This window comes from Trachurus japonicus, chromosome 23 (assembly GCF_045865225.1).
Source record: "Trachurus japonicus isolate A0001 chromosome 23, Traja_1.0".
Classification (NCBI taxonomy): Eukaryota; Metazoa; Chordata; class Actinopteri; order Carangiformes; family Carangidae; genus Trachurus; species Trachurus japonicus.
Genome location: NC_140929.1, coordinates 18752829 through 18770709, shown reverse-complemented (window position 1 = coordinate 18770709; position 17881 = coordinate 18752829). Strand labels below are relative to the sequence as shown.

The following is a 17881-nucleotide window of genomic DNA, read 5'->3' as shown; positions in this document are numbered from 1 at the left end:
CCAGGCAGTTGGAGCGGATTGACTAGTATGTAAAATCAGAGACGGATTGGCAAGATGGCGTCGTAGCGTGAACACCTGTCTTGTTGAGCTCCGGTGAGGTTTCCTGAATATCCGTCTAAAATACGTGTTCACCTGGTGAAACGTTATAAATGCGCGTGGGAGTAACTCTATAATGAGTCTGGAGGACTATTTTTCGAAAATGCCTTGCGCCAAGTCCAAGAAGACAGAAGCTAACGCTAGCGAGACAGAAGCCACTGCCGACGGCGAGGAAACTGGGAGTGATGTTAATCCGAGTATTCTCTCGGCTCTGAGTAAGATAACTGACAACATTACTAACTCATTGGATGCTAAAATTGATATTGTGCTGGCTGCTATCCGCGAACAAACATCTCGGATCCAGGCTTTGGCAACGCGGGTTGGTGATGCCGAGACACGGATCTCAGGCGTGGAAGACACGGCAGATGTGTTGCAGGCAAAAGTGGCACAACTCGAAAAACAAGTAACTGACATGGCAGACCATATGGATGATTTAGAGAACCGCAGTCGCAGATGTAACCTTCGTCTAGTCGGGCTACCCGAGGGCATGGAGGGAAAGGATGCAGTCACTTTCATGGAGTCATGGCTTCCCTCCTATCTCAACCTCACAACCAAAAATGGGAAGATCAAGCTGGACCGCGCTCACCGCTCCCTAGCACCGAAGCCGGGCACTAACCAACGCGCCAGACCCATCATCATGAAACTTCACAACTTTGCTGATAAACAACGAGTGATGGCCGCAGCCCGGCACCTTGCTACGCAGCCAAACCAGCCAGCAGACCGGATCAGAGTCTCCTTCTTTAATGATTATTCGGCGGCGGTGGCCAAGAAACGTAAGGCTTTTGACGAGGTGAAGAGTTGTCTGAGGAGGAAGAACGTGGATTATGCGCTTCTATATCCCGCTACGCTGAAGCTGTCTGTCGACAGCAAGGAGAAGAGATTTAACACACTGCAGCTGCGACTTACGTGGAGTCGCTGCCCTGATTTTTTGTAACCACCGGAGTGTCCCTTTTATTTAACATTGTGCCTTATGAAGCAATGTGAGTACCTGCCAAATTCAGGCGTGTGACTCTGCCCCTTTTTTTTCTTGCTGCTTATAAGCAACCAGGTGAAATATCCCACTTCACCGTGCGCTGGACAGACTGTGTTTTTGTCTATGAGCAGGCGTGAGTCAAGCGCATGTTGTACCTGTCGGCTCGCACCGGCAGGCAGGAGAAGATCGGTTTTTCCCTACACGTTCAGTAGGGTTGTTGCCAAATTACTGTTTTTTGAATGTTTTGTTACACAGCTCTTTCAGTTTCTTATTCTTAACCAGAGTGTGGTGAATTTTTTGGCTCAATATGCTTTGTATGATACATGAATAATACTAACAATGAATAAGCTGCGAATATGCACCTGGAATGTACGTGGGGTTCACAGCCCTATTAAGAGGAGAAAAATATTTACATGTCTAAAAAAGGATGGTATAGATGTTGCTATGTTACAAGAGACACATCTTGATGACAACGAGCATTTAAAGTTACAACAAGGGCCATTCGGACAAGTATTTTTCTCATCCTCTACAAGAAGTAGGGGAGTGGCAGTGTTGATTAGGAAAAATGTATCTTTTACAATATCTGACTGTGTTAAAGATCTGAAGGGTCGTTATGTGATAGTTAAGGGAACTTTGCAAGGTCAAAATATTGTAATAATGAATGTATATTTTCCACCTGCCCACCCAACCACCTTTCTTACCAAAATGTTTCTGGACTTAGCTCCATTCCTTCCTAACTACCGTTATTGTTGGTGGTGATTTTAATTTAATATTAAATCCGCTTATGGACAAATTTCCACATAGTATTGCATCCCCCTCTCCTCAGGCCAACACGCTCCATGCTGAGGAGTTTGGGCTTATTGATGCTTGGAGGTGTACCCACCCCTCTGATAAACAATACACATTTTTCTCGGCTCCGCATAAGTGCCAAACTAGAATTGATTATTTTTTTCTGCCAAAAACTGACTTGTGTTCAGTTTTATCATGTGACATAACCAGTATAATTATCTCAGATCACGCTAGAGTAATTTTGGACCTTAATCTTAAAACAGCGCTTCATCAGTCTCGTCACTGGAGACTTAAAGGTTGAATATGTAGAATATTTATTAAAAGCTATATTTTTTCAAAAATAATACATCCATGGGGCCTTTAGAGGGGTACAGAATGAAAGTATTGCCTTTCCATAAAAAATATTTTTTTAGTCTGAATTATTATTTTTAATATTTTTGACGGGCTCGACAACTGACTTTCTGTCAACGTTCTGTTTACATTCGTACCTGCCTGTAGCCGACATGTGGATCAGTTCTCCGCTGTTTTCCTGCCTCCTCCCGGTCGTATGCGTTTGTTTCCAACCAAGCCTTTTTAATAATCAATCGGTGGATCAATGGATTATCATATACATGTTAGGATGGGTGTATTTGTGTAGTCGTATCTGTCATAAACACGTTTATCGTCGCGGACTTTCGGTGCCACGGAGCTCCTTTTTTTTTTTTTTTTCCCAACTTGACGAGAGCAGTGACAGGTGAGGCTCTGAGGCTCTGAGGCTCTGAGCAGCAGCGGTGTGGAAGGCAGACAGCCTCCACTGTCCCTGTAACAAGCTACAAGTCATTTATGATGCTGTTAATGACGGTAAAAATGAAACATAAGGTAAATATCCTGCTTAGTCCTCCTCTGCTGTCCTCTGTTCAGAGCGGAGTCCCTAGCAACGGCCCGTTTTGCCTAGCAACGGTCTGGCAATCGACTGCTGGAATTCTTTTTCTGTTGTTTTTCTTGTAATTCTACATAGTCAACCTTTAATACCATTATTCTTAAGGATGGGGAATTTACTTCCAACTTTTCTACTGAACTTAAAGCATTTTTGAATATCAACACTCCATCAGCCAGTAATGCCTCTGTTTTATGGGAAACATGCAAAGCTTATGTGAGAGGGTTAATTATTTCATACTCTGCAACAAAGAAGCGCCAACGGCTGGAGAAACAAAAATCTTTAGAGAGTGAATTGATGGATGAAGAAAAAGCATATATTGCCTCTCCGTCACCACCATTGTGGCAAGAAATAACTACACTCAGATCAGCGCTGAACTGCCTTCTTACTAGAGATGCAGAAAAGAAAATTAAGTATACTAGACAGAGGTTTTACGAGCATGGAGATAAAGCGGGCAAATGTCTGGCGTACTATGTTAAGAAGTGCGCAGAATCTAACACCATCGCAGCGGTATCTGATGAAGAAGGCCACAAGGTACACGAAAACAAATTGATAAATAACTGTTTTAAGAATTTTTACAAAAATCTGTATTCTTCCCAACAAGCTCCAGAGGGGGAGCAACTAATGTACGATTTCTTTACTCAATTTGACTTACCAAATTTGTCAGAAGAACAGAAGACTGCCCTTAATAGTCCCATAACTAAAACTGAAGTGATCAAAGCTATTAAAACGTTACAAAATGGAAAGTCACCAGGACCTGACGGCTTCTGTTGTGAATTTTATAAACAGTTCCAGAATATTCTTGTAGAACCTCTTCTTGATATGTTCAACCACTCCTTCACTACAGGAGAATTCCCGCAGACACTGAGGGAGGCCAATATTTCTTTAAGGGTGTATTCACACCTGCAGTGTTAGTGCGCACTAAATCTGGTGCGCACTAAATTTGGTCCAGTTTGGGTTGGTGTGAAAGCACATCGCACTCTAATGCGCACCAAAACTAGTGCGGCCTGAGGAGGTGGTCTCGGTTCGGCTCCAGCCGAACTCTGGTGCGCACTAGTTTAGGTGTGAAAGCAACCGCACTCTGGTGCGACCCAACTGCCAGGCGAACTCAACACGTTTGAGCTAAAAGGGCTCCCGTAGTCACTGACAACGGGTTAACGCAGCGGGGAGACCGCCCGGTGCTCCGGTGCTGCGGAGCTCTGTCCCCACAAACGAAGCAGCAGCAGCGGGGCAGCCGGTCGCTGCGTGTCCGCTGAGTCCGCTGCTCAGACACCGACAGGTCGGCGGCTCCGTCCCAAGTGTCCGCGGAGCAGCTGGTTACCGTGGTTACCGAGCAGCAGAGGTCCGCCCGTGTTTAACGTTTAACCGGGAACTAACGGGACCGAGCTGGGTGAACGCAACCGGAAACCAGCCAGAAGTACCAAACAGAGTTATACATGCAAACAATATAGAAATAAATGACCAGAGCTACTAACAACTTGCCCTACTTGAGTCTCCATCATGAAAGTTTTATCAATCAGCGCTTCCAGATTCCAACCGGTAGTCATGGAGACGTGACGTTCTCCAAGTTTGGTCCCGAGTGACAAAAAGCAGGTGTGAAAGCAACCGCACTAACTGAAAAATGAAACAATGTATCATTTTAACATTTGGTGCGCACCAGGGTGCGCACTAAACAGGTGTGAATACACCCTAATTCTAAAGAAAGGGAAATGTCCTGACTTTTGTGGGTCCTACAGGCCCATAGCCCTCTTAAATGTAGATAGGAAGCTGCTTTCTAAAATCTTAGCCTCTCGTTTGGAAAACCTCTTACCTGTACTGATAAAGGAGGACCAGACAGGTTTTATAAGGGGTCGGAATTCAGCTACCAATGTTAGACGTTTGTTAAACGCTATCCTAGCTTTTAAACAAAAATCTATTAACGGTCTGGTGCTTTCTCTTGATGCAGAGAAAGCATTTGACCGAATTGAATGGTCTTACTTACTATATACATTGGGTAAATTTGGTCTAGGGGAGAATTTTATAAAATGGGTCAAAATTATCTATAGTAGTCCACAGGCAGCAGTCCTGACTAATGGATTCAGGTCTGAATACTTTAACACTTACAGAGGGGTGATGTAGGGTTGCCCTTTATCGCCCCTCCTATTCGCTTTGGCCATAGAGCCACTTGCTGAGGCCATAAGGGTGACGCCCACAATACGTAGTTTAGAGATTGGACAGCTGTGTCATAAAATAACCTTATACACGGATGACGTTTTAATTCTTTTGACTGACCCTGAAACATCCGTACCAAGTCTTATTGAGGTGATTGACAGATTTAGGTGTTTCTCTGGCTATAAAATCAATCTGGCTAAATCAGAGGCCATGCCTCTTGGTACTCTTTTAACAATTCCAACTACTGTTCCCCCCTTTCCTTTTAAATGGTCCCCCAATGGGTTTGTGTATTTGGGAATCTTTATTACCCCATCTTTCGATCAACTATACAAAGCCAACTTTACACCCCTATTTTGTAAAATTAAACAGGACCTAGAGCGATGGACGTCACTTCCTGTTTCCTGGTTAGGACGCATTGCCCTGGTCAAAATTAATGTGCTGCCTAGGCTATTGTATCCTATCCAAATGATCCCCATCTTGTTTTCTAAAAGGGTATTGAAGGACATAAATGGATGGCTCAGCTCTTTTATTTGGAATAAGCGTAGACCTAGGCTTAAGATGGCAGTATTACATCTACCAAGTTCAATGGGTGGCTTGGATTTACCTAATATTAAAATGTATCAGCTTTGTGCCCATTTAAGATTTGTGAACGACTGGGTTAAGGGTAAAACTTCAATCTGGTTGGATATTGAGACAGCTTTGTCACAATGCAAACTAAGTGACTTATTATTTTGTAATAATTTTAAAGACATTAAAGCCTTTTGTACAAATCCTGTAACAATTAACACTCTAAAAGCATGGCGGCTTGTCCGCCGTCTCGAGGGAAGATTAAACATAACATCAACCTTTACCCCAATAATAAATAATCCTGCTTTTCCCCCGGGTTCCTCAGACCCCGGCTTTCAACAATGGTCTAATAAGAATATTAAATGTCTTGGTGACCTTTTCTCAGGTGATAAACTTATGTCATTTGAACAGCTTACCAACAGTTACAAATTGGCCAAACAAGATTTCTTTTCGCTTTTTGCAAATAAGACACTATATCATTCATAGCACAACCCTTATTGAACACCCTGAAATATCTGCTGTTGAGAAAATTTTGTTTCATAGACAGTTGAAAGTGTCTCTGAGCTCATTTTACCATGTACTTAATGGTCTTTCTACCACTGATGCGCAGAGGGTCAGAGGTGTGTGGGAGAAGGAGTTGTCGGTAACCATAGATGAAGAAAAGTGGGATACCATTAGGTCTCTTGCAAAAAGTATTTCAATTTGTACTCGGACAAGAGCAATACAAGTTAAGATTTTACACAGATTACATATATCCCCTCACCGCAGGCACCTCTTCAACCGCTCTCTTTCCCCTTTGTGTGTCAAGTGTAAAACTGATATGGGAACTTTAACTCATTGTTTCTGGTTTTGTCATAAACTTCAAAGATATTGGGTTGAAATTATAAGTGAAATGGAGAGAATTTTTCACATTAATATAGAAATGGATCCCATATCCCTGATTCTAGGTTTTCCAAGTGACCGTCTAAAAACAGCAGTCAACAAAAGATTGTATAACATTCTAACGTTTGCAGCTAGGAAAAATATTCTCTTGCAGTGGGTCAGTGATAAGATTCCCTCTGTCTGTGGTTGGCGTAAAATAATTTTTGAACTGATCCCTCTAGAATATCTTACCAACGTCATACACCACAGCGTAGACCAGTTCTACAGAGTGTGGCGCCCCTTTTTGGACTATATCGGACCGGACCTTTCCTCCATTCTATTAAAAGGACTGTTGTGCACTTGATCGACATCCGGGTACTGTAAGAATGACCCACCACCTCTTGTATTACGCCATATGTTCATTTCTTATGTAAGAGCTGTTGTGTACGTTTTGTGTTTGTTTTGTTGTTGTGTGTCTAGTTTTGTAGACACTGTTTTGTTGAATGTAAACAAAAACTGCAATAAAAACAATGAAGAAAAAAAAAATCAGAGACTATGATATTGGTAAAGCGTCATTTTAGGTTTGTGAACTGTTGAAGTTGGCATATTGTTTTGGGGGGCTGTTTAGAGTTAGATGGTGGTGGTTGGTGTTTTTTTCATGGGTTAGGCTAAATGGTCTGAAAAAAGTCTATTTAATTATTACTTTAACAGATCAACTTTCTTTGTTTGCAGTTTTCTTTCACATTGTGTTATTTCAACATTTCAGTCCTGTCTGTCTGGTTTCAGTGTCAGTGCAGATTCTGTTCCTAATCCTGATGAATTCTTCTTTCCCTGACCTCATGATGATTTCCATCAAGATGAGGGAAAAGTTCTTAGGAAAGGAGATTACTGAGGCTTTTCGACCGCCGCCCCTGTTTAGTCTATGTTGTGCTTCAGCTTTGTTCAATCACCCTTGTGTATTTAAAACTCATCTTTGTCATTCTGTCCTTTGTGTTTGTGAAGTTTGCCTGTGTCTGTTGCTCCCAGTGTTATTGGATTTTCTGTCTTGCTGCTCTTTTGGTGCACATTGTGTGTGACCAAGTTGTGTGTTTGTGTTTATCATTTTGGTTTTTAGTGCATTTGATGTTGCGTGTTTCTGTTCAATAAAAGAAAACACTGTTTGTGCGAAGCAGTAAAGCTTATTAAAACATAATTCAGAAGCCAGACTTAACTGGACAATATCACATAAACAACAGATTATTGCCTGATTAAAGCTGCATTAGGGATTCTAATAATAATTATAACAATAATGAGTATGCGTTTCTTCAGCACATCTCAAAACACAGCTCTTAAGTGTTTTAAGAGAGAGAGGATGAACAATTAAAAATGATAAAATACACAGAACAAAACACAGTTCAAACATCTTACATCACAGGGAGGGTGCAAGAGAACAAGAGCAACGATGAGGTAAAGAATGAATGAGATGGAACAAGAAAGTGCTTAAAATAATTAATAATAAAGTCAGTCAGGAGAATTGTGAGAAGTTCATTCATACTTCAAACCCAGGCTAAGCACACTTGAAAAACTGTGTTCTAAGAGCTTGAACTGGGTTGTTGTATGAGAAATCAATGGAAATATATTGAAATCTGGATACGATCAAGTGCAGAGGCCTAATACGTTTTTTTAAAAAAAAATCAAGGTCAAATGTGTCCAAACATATTGTAAATAAAGGATTGCACAGCTAGATGCAACAGCCATAAACCGGAAAATGACGACATCATCATCATCTTTAATTTTTTTTTTTTTACAGTGAAAGTGAGATATACAATAGCCTAACTATTTATACTGAAATTGGGACACATATCACAAGTGTCATATGTGTCAATTCCCTGTTTTATTTTGTCCCTTTGGCAACAGTTGTGACAGGAAACTGCTGTCTGAGTATTGTTAAAAAATGGACACAGCATAATAATAACATAAATAACAAGAGTGTATGTATGTAACCTACTTTTTATTACCCAAATGAAAGAATTTGCTTTCCTCTGCTGATGTGTGTGTTGTGTACGTACTTGTCTTTATAATGTCTTAGTTGTTGATGGAAAGGGAAACATTACTACTTCACATGTTGAAACTGCACAACATGTCCCTTACGCTCATAAAACCACCTGCTCCGATTTTCAAGGTTGTTCTAAAGTGCTGTAACCTCGATCTCCCCTTTAACCCTTGTAACTATGGGAACTAACCCATATTCAATGAGCAGATGGTAAGAGAGGGAAAACGGAGGTGAGCGAGCAGACCTGGAAATTAGGTGTGAGAGGAGAGAAAGCAATGATGTGAAATAATTAGAGGACAGAGGGTGAGAGGACAGACAAAGGATGTAGGGATAGAGAGGTGTGGAGGAGGAGGAGCAGAGGTGAGTTCCTTCCTCTTACTGTCTCTGCCACCGTTTGCTAGAATCTGGGACATCCTTCACTCTCTTCACTGACGGTAGAAAATAAAAAGAGAGAGGTAACAGCGGTGTGAGGAGTCAGGTCATGGGGACGGTGATTTATCGTCTCTACAGACCTGCAGTAAAAGCACATAACCTGCAGAGGGATTAACGTTATGTCGCTTCCTTCTCATGTAACCAACGGCGACAAACAGCCAGTCTGGAAACAGAGCTGGTTCGTGACAACAGGAAACTCAATCACCAGGTCAACACTGTAGGTAAACAGCTTTAATCAGGGTAAGAGCTCTGACTGGAGACTGGCCAACAGGAGGCAACGGCTCTGTGTGTTCCTCTGTTATAGAGCGATCCAGGGCTGAAAACCCGGAAGTTTAGCATGGCGCTGGTTCCAGGAAAAGAAAGTGAACGGGATTTTTACATTGCATTTTGGATTATGTCAGAAAATAACACAAGTTTATGATACTTACAAGTGTAAGTTTATGAACACCTTTTCTACCGTATTTGAAGCTCAAATGCGATGGCCAGAAGTAGAAAGCTAACGTTAGGCTTTAACGGAATACTACTTCAGCCACTATTTTAAAAAAAAAACATTGTATAATGGGGAAATCGGACTGTTTTTACTTGTTGAAGACCCATAAATTACATAAAATAACATCCATAAGAACACTCTGGCCTGTTCAGGGGTGATGACATTAATGTCCCTGACATTATTGAACAACTTATTAGCAACCGCCTTTTTACGACACGAAAAGCTTCAAAATTCACAAGTAGGGTATTTATTGATGTGTTTTATGTTGTGGAACAAAACCTGAAACTCGCTTAAAGGGATAGTTCAACATTTAGGAGTAGGTTCGTTACCTTTAATTGTCGGTGCAAGCTATTTTTAGAACGGCGGAGCAGAGCCGTGAGCTGCTCAGAGCTACGCTACGGAGGCTAATGGGATTTCTTGGTTTCCCTCATCAAACTCATCAAATACACAATCCAACAACTCCAAAACGCTCTGGTGGACATTTTGTGACCTGCACATTCACCACGCTATGAGATAACGGAACGTTACAAGACAGAGTTGTTTTCGAGGCAAATGCAGAGACTGCTTGCTGAAAAACTGCCACCAACGGGAACGCGCATCAGCGGTTTTGCATGAATTTACCTTGAGAACAACTCTGGTCTTGTAACGTTCTGTTATTATCTCATAGCGTGGTGAATGTGCAGGTCACAACTTGTCCACCAGAGCGTTTTGGAGTTGTTGGATTGTGTATTTGATGAGTTTGATGAGGGAAACCAAGAAATCACAATAGTCTCCGTAGCGTAGCTCTGAGCAGCTCACGGCTTTGCTCCGCCGTTCTAAAAATAGCTTACACCGACAATTAAAGGTAATGAACCTACTCCTAAGACTATAGCGATTATAGCAATGGGCCAATTTGCCAAAATGTTGAACTATCCCTTTTTCGTTAACCACAGACTAAAAAACATATATTGACTTTTCAACGAGAACCAGAACCAGAAGTGCTAAAAGCACGGAGTTCTGGGTTTACTGTCAGCCTCTATTACCACAGTGCTAACCTGTTATATACATAACAAGAGAGGAGAATCTGCTTCCAAAGCATTAAATAAGGTCTGACTGAACTATGTCAGCGTCAATATGAAGTGAACATGCTGACCTTATCAGCCTGTTCATTTCAATTCCACTGTTCCTACAGCCACGGCACCACAGGCTGCCACCGCTACAGCAGCTCCCTGCACCTCCTGACCCCTGAAAGGCAGCCGGCCTACGGGAACCAATCAGAGAAGACAATAGACAGGGGGGGCGGGAGCTCATAGCTGTCAGTCAACATGTGTTCAGTTGATTACAATTGTGACAGTCATTGTGGAGGGTTGACCATGCGGTAAGACAGCTCTGACCTTCTCAGGTTGTACCGTGATGTTTCACCTGACTGATCCCAACGTCCAGGAGCACTGTGTGTAGAGGCAGAGTGTGTGTGCGCTCTGTGCAGCTGTATATGTTTGCAGCAGAGGCCATTGCTCTATAGGTGAAGCCCGTCTATATGTGACGATACCGCAGAATGCCGCATCGCTCACGTTGGGATTCCATCCCAGCATGCTTCACACAGCGAAGGCGACACATGATGGCGCGACCCAATGTAATCCCAATGTGTGCAACGCTTTGCTTCCTCTAAAATGTCAAAAAATAAATGCTCAGATATTAGATAGATTAGATAGATACTTTATTTCCCCCATAGGGAAATTATTCTATCCAGCAGCTCGTCAACATATAAGAGCATACACTATCACATAAAATACACATTAAAACAATATATCTACGACCTTGAGGCCAGCATGTAGGTGCACTGTAGGGGACATATTATGGAAATATCACTTTTTGAAGGCTCTTTAACATATATTTAGGTGTTTGTCTTGCCTTCTGGCCCCCAAAATGTGAGAATTGACAAAATAATCTGTAATTTTCGGACTCCCTAGGTTGAAATCCATGTGGTTTTATGAGCTGTAATTACTTTTCGAATTTGCAGAATACCACCCCTACCTGGTACCAGTAGAAGGGGTGGGGCAAGCAGTGGTTCATTTGCATTTAAAGGGACAGGCACTGAAACCCGCCGTTCTGAACAGGGCTGTTTTGAGAGGATGAAAAGAGCTGTGATGTTTGATCCTTGGGGTATTTTGACCAAAGCATGTCACAGACATGTCTTTAAGACACCAGGGAACTATTTAAATTTGTGGAAAAGGGGCATGATATGTCTCCTTTAAGAGGAATAAAATAGCAGAAAGTGCATTCAGAATGACCACCGTAGTGAAAGTGGGATGTATAACTCAATATAACTGTGTGTGCATGCGTGTGTGCGGAAGATGCGTTATGAGCTCCCTCCCCAAGCTGAGCAGTTGTGGAGTCAAATTGCCGAGGGGATGAACAATCTAAACTCTTGTGTTTACATTTCATGGTCTAAAAATGCGTTAGAAAATGTTGAACTCAAAGATTTTCTCCTCATACCTTCCTGTAGCGTCTCAGTGCATTAAACCTGTTGAAGTTCAGCGTCCGTGGACTTCAAGTTATTTTTTTTTACTTCAATGAAACTACACGCTCATTGGAGGATTGAATGCGCAGCGTCTCTGGGAGTGAATGGAGCAGTGGGTGGAGCCTGGACGCAGGGCTTCTGCATGATGATGGAGGATCTGCCTAAAGGCTGAATGCCTCTTTGACCGACACTGGAGGATTGTCAAGTTCAGTCCCATTGTGAAGTCCAGAGACAAATTACAGCTCATTTCTTGGTATTTGCTTGCTGATACAGCCCATCCCCTATATACAGCATCATACACTGTGAATAAAACACTATTACAGCATGTCCTTGTTTCAGTTTCACATAATTATCAAATTTCCTGGTTCAAGTTTCATACAGTTTTGTTGGTTCGTTCATTCAGACCATTTTCTTGAACAGGAATAGAGGGCAGAATGTATGCATCAATAAATGGATAAATGTTATGATGTAGGAAAATGAGCTTCAATTCTTTGAAAGACCAGAAGCACATGTTACTGTCTTGACAATATACTGGACCACTGACTTACAGATAGGTTTTTGTTGGTGTATAAGTGGTCTGTGCCAACTTTAAGATGTGAGGTGGTGACAAAAAAACAAAACCAAACTCCTCTGAACCTCTTCAAGCCATTTTTCTATTTTCCAAAAGGAGCTCAATTTGATTGGAACAAAAACAAGGAGAGGGAATACACAAAGCTGCTACAAACACCCAGCGTCCTCATTATTGAAGCATCCACAAAGCCTGGCGGATTAGCTGTTGTCATTTAAAAGCAGCGTATCAGCCTCACAACAACCTGAGCTCATGCAGCGTTTGACCACATAATCCTGTACACACTGCGGCTGTTGTCTAATCCTCACACCAACTTCACTGAGATGTTTCCAGCGCCGACGCCAAACTCCCCGTCTCTCCTCGTGCGTAAGCCGCGGCGAGGAGGTCAGTGGGGCACCGGGCGAGGTGAGCCGTCGGCGATCCCGCTCCCCGTCCACCACTGACCACTAAAGCAGAGATGGCGCTGATGTAACTGAGGACTTGCAGCTGCGTGGTTTGTCTGAGTGTGGGAGGATGGGTGAGCTTTTGGTGTGTGTATCTGTGTGAAATGTTGTCGTCTTGTATAGCTGTCATTAAGTGAAGAGTGTGTGTGTGTGCTGATGGGTAGGCAGAGGAACAGGATTAAAAGTGTGAAGAAGACAGGGATGGTGTATTATGAACGTTTGGCACGTGTGTAATGTTCTCTGAGTAAGTCATTGTATTCTAACAGATCCATCTGCATCACCACTAACCATATAAGAAAAACACTCTTGGACTTTAATATTCATCATATTAAATGATCATTTTCTCACATTTCTCTCTGAGTTTATGTTTGTTTTATTCAGTGTGGAAAGTAAGAACCTGTCAAAATAAAAGCACGTCCTCCTTCTCCCTTGTCTAGAAATGTAATCCTTTAGAGCCCATCATGTTTCACACATGGACATGGGTTGTCTATCAAATATTACATATTGACATACTGATTCAGTCTGATATTAGTGTTAAGTTGGAACTCTGATTTATAATAAACTTGACAATAAATGACCAGATGAACAGTAAGTCAAGGTTAATAGCCTGGAGCTCAGCTGAGAAGAGGTTGGTACCATCCATGTTCACTTAAAGCACTTTACAGGATTTCTCCCGTGGCTATGCTAAATTTTTTTACCTTAATTAAAAAGCTCAGGACTAATTTTGATAGTTAACTACATGACTTGTTATGAGTGAAAGCCAACCTTGCAACATCAGTGTATTTACTCGGTCGCCGCCCCGGTGTCCCAGCTCTCGTCTCAGCGGCACCGTGACACAAAGGCGCTCTGTAACCGGCAATATTTTTGTTTATGATGGTTAAAACTGCACAAATACACCACATCATAACATCGTATATATTATGTGACGTTATCCGCCGCTCCATGTATTGATTTTTCGCCGTCTTCGTTGTAAACAAATGCACATGGACGAGAGGAGGGTTAGCAACACAGAGGAAAAGCGACCAGACTTGCATAGTTCCCCTTTAATGCACTAAACACTTAGCCTTGTAAACCAGCCGCTCCCGGAAATGCAATTCATTTCATTTCTGAGGGAGAGTCTGGCCTCATCCCCGTTGTAAGCGTTTGGCCTGAAACCCTCAGAAGGCCGAGCCAATCAGCGTCGCCGCTGTGATTGACACAGCACGTTGGCCAATCAGGGACCGACTGGTGCAAAGCCCTGTCACTACACCAACTTGCTGATTGGCTGAATGGGGTTGTCTGTCAACGCTACTACTCCCGCCCAGCTCCCGCCCACCCCAAACGCTTACAGGGGGAATGAGGCCAGAGTCTCCCGAGAAATGAAATGAAATGCATTTCCGCGAGAGGCTGGTTTACGAGGCTACTAAACACTAGGGTTTTGGGCTATTTATATTTATGTAATTGTATGTGTTGTATGTGCGGTGTTATAGATTGCATGCAGTCTTTGCCACATATGAAGATGCTCCAGTGCTATCTCCTTATTTTTTCAATAATGACAAACTCTCTTGATCTCATCTGTGCAATATTGATCACACCACAGAGACATTTAATTAACAATGTGAAGTAAATGTAAAACAGAATGTCTAATGTATAATCTAAGTACAAGTGTGTTTCTTTGGTAGTCTAGCTCATGTAGCCTAAGGTTGCCCAGTAAAAAGGGGTGTTTCGCATTTTTGTCCTTTACATATGTTTGTGTTCTTGGTTTTTATTGTGTTGTGTTGTATTATCTTGTGTTGTGTGTTGTGATTTGTGACAGTGGAAGGCTGTGATCTTGTGTTACTTCTCTGATGAGCTTGTCTTGTTGTCGCAAAACGACAATGACGGTAACAACTTTGAAACTCAAGTTGGAAACCAGTATCAACTCCTATAATTACAAGACCCAGCAACAATGACAGGTCAGGTCACTCTCTATAGAGGAGCACTTTATCAAAAACATCTCAACACATCCTGGAGCTGAGTCCCCTCCTCCATGTTTAGTGCTAAAACTGCAGCCTTCTCTACTTTAAATAACACAGGGAGAGCATGTTTTGTACATGGTGACAGGCTGTGTTATTTTCAGCTTGTTCAGGTGTTACATTTAGATTAAAGAGTCTGTTTAATGCTCGTTTCTTACAGCCAGAAAATCTAAAAATAAAACACTGGGCAAAAAGTAAAAATGAGATCAAAAACTGGACAAAAAAAAAAACTCTGTGAAATGTTTTCCAAACCATAATGTGACCAGATGGAACTGAGTGAAGGAGCTGCAGCTTTTTAATTGTGCCACAACAGACTTGAGTGCTGAGTGTTGTGGTGCCACAGAGACAAAATCCTATTCCTCACGTGTGGAGTGAACGTGTTCGGTTGGTTCAACTCAACAGAATTCACATCAAAATTGAAAAAAACAAACAAAAAAAAAACGAAATCACGACTCATCACAATCGTAATGATTTTCTTTTAGCCCATCACAAAAAAGTAGAGTATACCAGTCAGTGTGGGGGCAGTGGAACAAGCTGATAGCACATCATTCAGCCTCTGTGTGAGACAGATTTAACATTAAGAGCTTTTTGAAATAGTCTCTTGAATCTGGATCAGGCTCCACTTCGCTCAGAGCTCATATCCTCTGTTGGTTTTCTGTTCTGTACAACTAGGGAATCTCAGTGCCAGTGACCGCTGCTACACGTCCCCCTCCCCTTGTTTCCTGTTGTCTGTCCACTCATTAATAAAAGGAGAAGGAAGAAGAGATAAACTTTTTAACTGAGCTAAACCGATCATTAAGCCTATTGACCACCTCTTCATTTCATCTGGTTCTCTTGGAAAAGTTTGGGAGCCTCTGTGCAGACCTGTCGCCAGGACTCAGTCACACTTGCAAGGCTCTGTAAGCTTGATGTTATGGCTTAGAAAATGAATAGATAGAAATAAGACAGCAAATAAGATACATCAACATATAACTGATGTGATAATCTAATTATTCAATCAACACATACTGTATGACACCAAGTGCAAAGCTGCCTGCTATCTAAAGCACCACGGCGGATGCTGACACATTATAATATTACGAATAATATACGTTATAATATCACGCGGTCATAATATACAATAGAATCAACATGAGGCAACAGCTGCAGACCATTCTCAAAAACCACGATTGCTTCTGACACCCACACACACACACACAAACTCACGAATGGAGCTCTCTTTTGTTACCTTAACTACTGTTTTTAGTAGTCCCCCTGAAAAACACCATTATTTGTCTGTTTTATTGTCTTTATTTATAAGAAATAAGGGTAACACTTTATAATAAGTACACATTATTAAAGCAGATAACAGCGGCACGGCCGTTTCGGCTAATGCTGTGTTCAAGGCAGGCTTTTGAAACCGTAAGTTACAGCTTCAAGTCACAACTACGACTTGGTAGCGTTCCAGGTAACCCGTAGCTCGTGTTTTTACCGTCCTGTTGTCTGTGAAAGTTCCCTATAACGGCCACTCGTAACTTCCGACCCGTGAACTCGTACCAGATCGAACTGGTATGACTTCACAGGAAGGAAAAACACAAAGTACGAGTTTCCTTGAACGCACCATGAGTTAGCAGCCCCCGCCCTTGTCAGGCATCAATTGGTCCTCGTGCTACGTCACCACATTCACGCGCATCCCTTGGCTGCACACACAGCCCTTCATGCCGTTCTCTCCCCTCATTGGATAACACTTGTATCCCACAAGGAAAATTTTCTCCTCGGGTTACAGCAGAGCAGAGTGACGGAGAGACTCGTGTTTAGGCTGAAATACTTCATGTAAGTGATTGCTGACGGAAAATAGGACTATTTAGGACTTATATTAACAAAAACATTCCACTGATATCTGCTTTAACTACTGTTTTTAGTAGTCCCCCTGAAAAACACCATTATTTGTCTGTTTTATTGTCTTTATTTATAAGAAATAAGGGTAACACTTTATAATAAGTACACATTATTAAGCATTAGTTAAGCACTAAATACTGAATTCATCATTTATAACACAGGAATACTCATTAGTATGTAGTTTATAAACACAGTTTAAAATGTTTTACTCATCATTGATAAGCATCAACTGTATTAATAAACTACATACTAATGAGTATCCATGCGTTATTAATGAAGAATTCAGTATTTATTAATGCTTTACTAATGCGTACTTATTATAAAGTGTTACCAATAAGAAGGTAGTGTGTTTACTGGAATTGGATTTACAGAATATAAAAAAATATGTATTAGCAATTCAAATTTTCAAACTTGGGAGCCAATGAGGGGACACTACAAGGCCGGTGGGCGGGGCATGCCCCTGTCTGCTCTGTGTGACCCTGCTTTGATTACTAACAGGTGACAGGTGTGTTAATTAGTGGGTTCACCTGTGTGTTGTGTTAACATCCATTCTGAGCAGAGCCACAGCTGATGACTACCTGTGTCTAGTGCAGAGTCGTGTGATCCAGGTGTGAATGCTGATTGTTCCCTTTCCCACTGATGACGACCAGTGTCAGCCTGTCTTTTTTGGGTCTAGTGGAGAAGGAGTCGTAAGTGGCTTAACCCACTGTGAAGTTCCCTCCAGACCCACACCCACAGACCCTGTGAGCATCACTATCTCTCCAGCACTGAGGTACAGAGTAAAGAGGAGCGACTCACAGCTGCATGATCAGGTAGAGGTGGTCTGGGCTCTCGTAGATGTCCTCCAGAGCCACGATGTTCTCGTGCTTGATCCTGCAGAACAAAAGACCAACCATTAGTGAAGCTTTGGATGACAAAGCTGCTGTGTGACAATGGCCCATTAGTAGATCTAAATAACTCTTAATCCTCCTGATGCTGTTGGTTCACACAAAGAACAGGAACGACGGTGCGGAATCATCTGACGGACGTTCACGTGGACTCACAAAATTCAGGTTTTTAACCCTCCCTTCTTTTTGTGCTGTGAGGAACAGACATCTATTTGATAAAATGCTCTCAACTATATTTTATGGTTTTCCTCATTAGAAATACCTTCATAATATAGTTCTACCTGTATGGCTGTTCTGGAGCTTT

At 42.0% G+C, this 17881-nt stretch overlaps 1 protein-coding gene across 1 annotated transcript in view; it reads right to left on the bottom strand.

Annotated features, from left to right (window-relative positions):
* Positions 1 to 17881, bottom strand: part of camk1da (calcium/calmodulin-dependent protein kinase 1Da) — a 104795-nt gene that overhangs the window by 25503 nt on the left and 61411 nt on the right. Inside the window, exon 3 of the mRNA XM_085769454.1 lies at positions 17489 to 17563. Coding sequence (XP_085625580.1) covers positions 17489 to 17563 — 75 coding nt within the window. The remainder of the gene's footprint in view (positions 1 to 17488; positions 17564 to 17881) is intronic.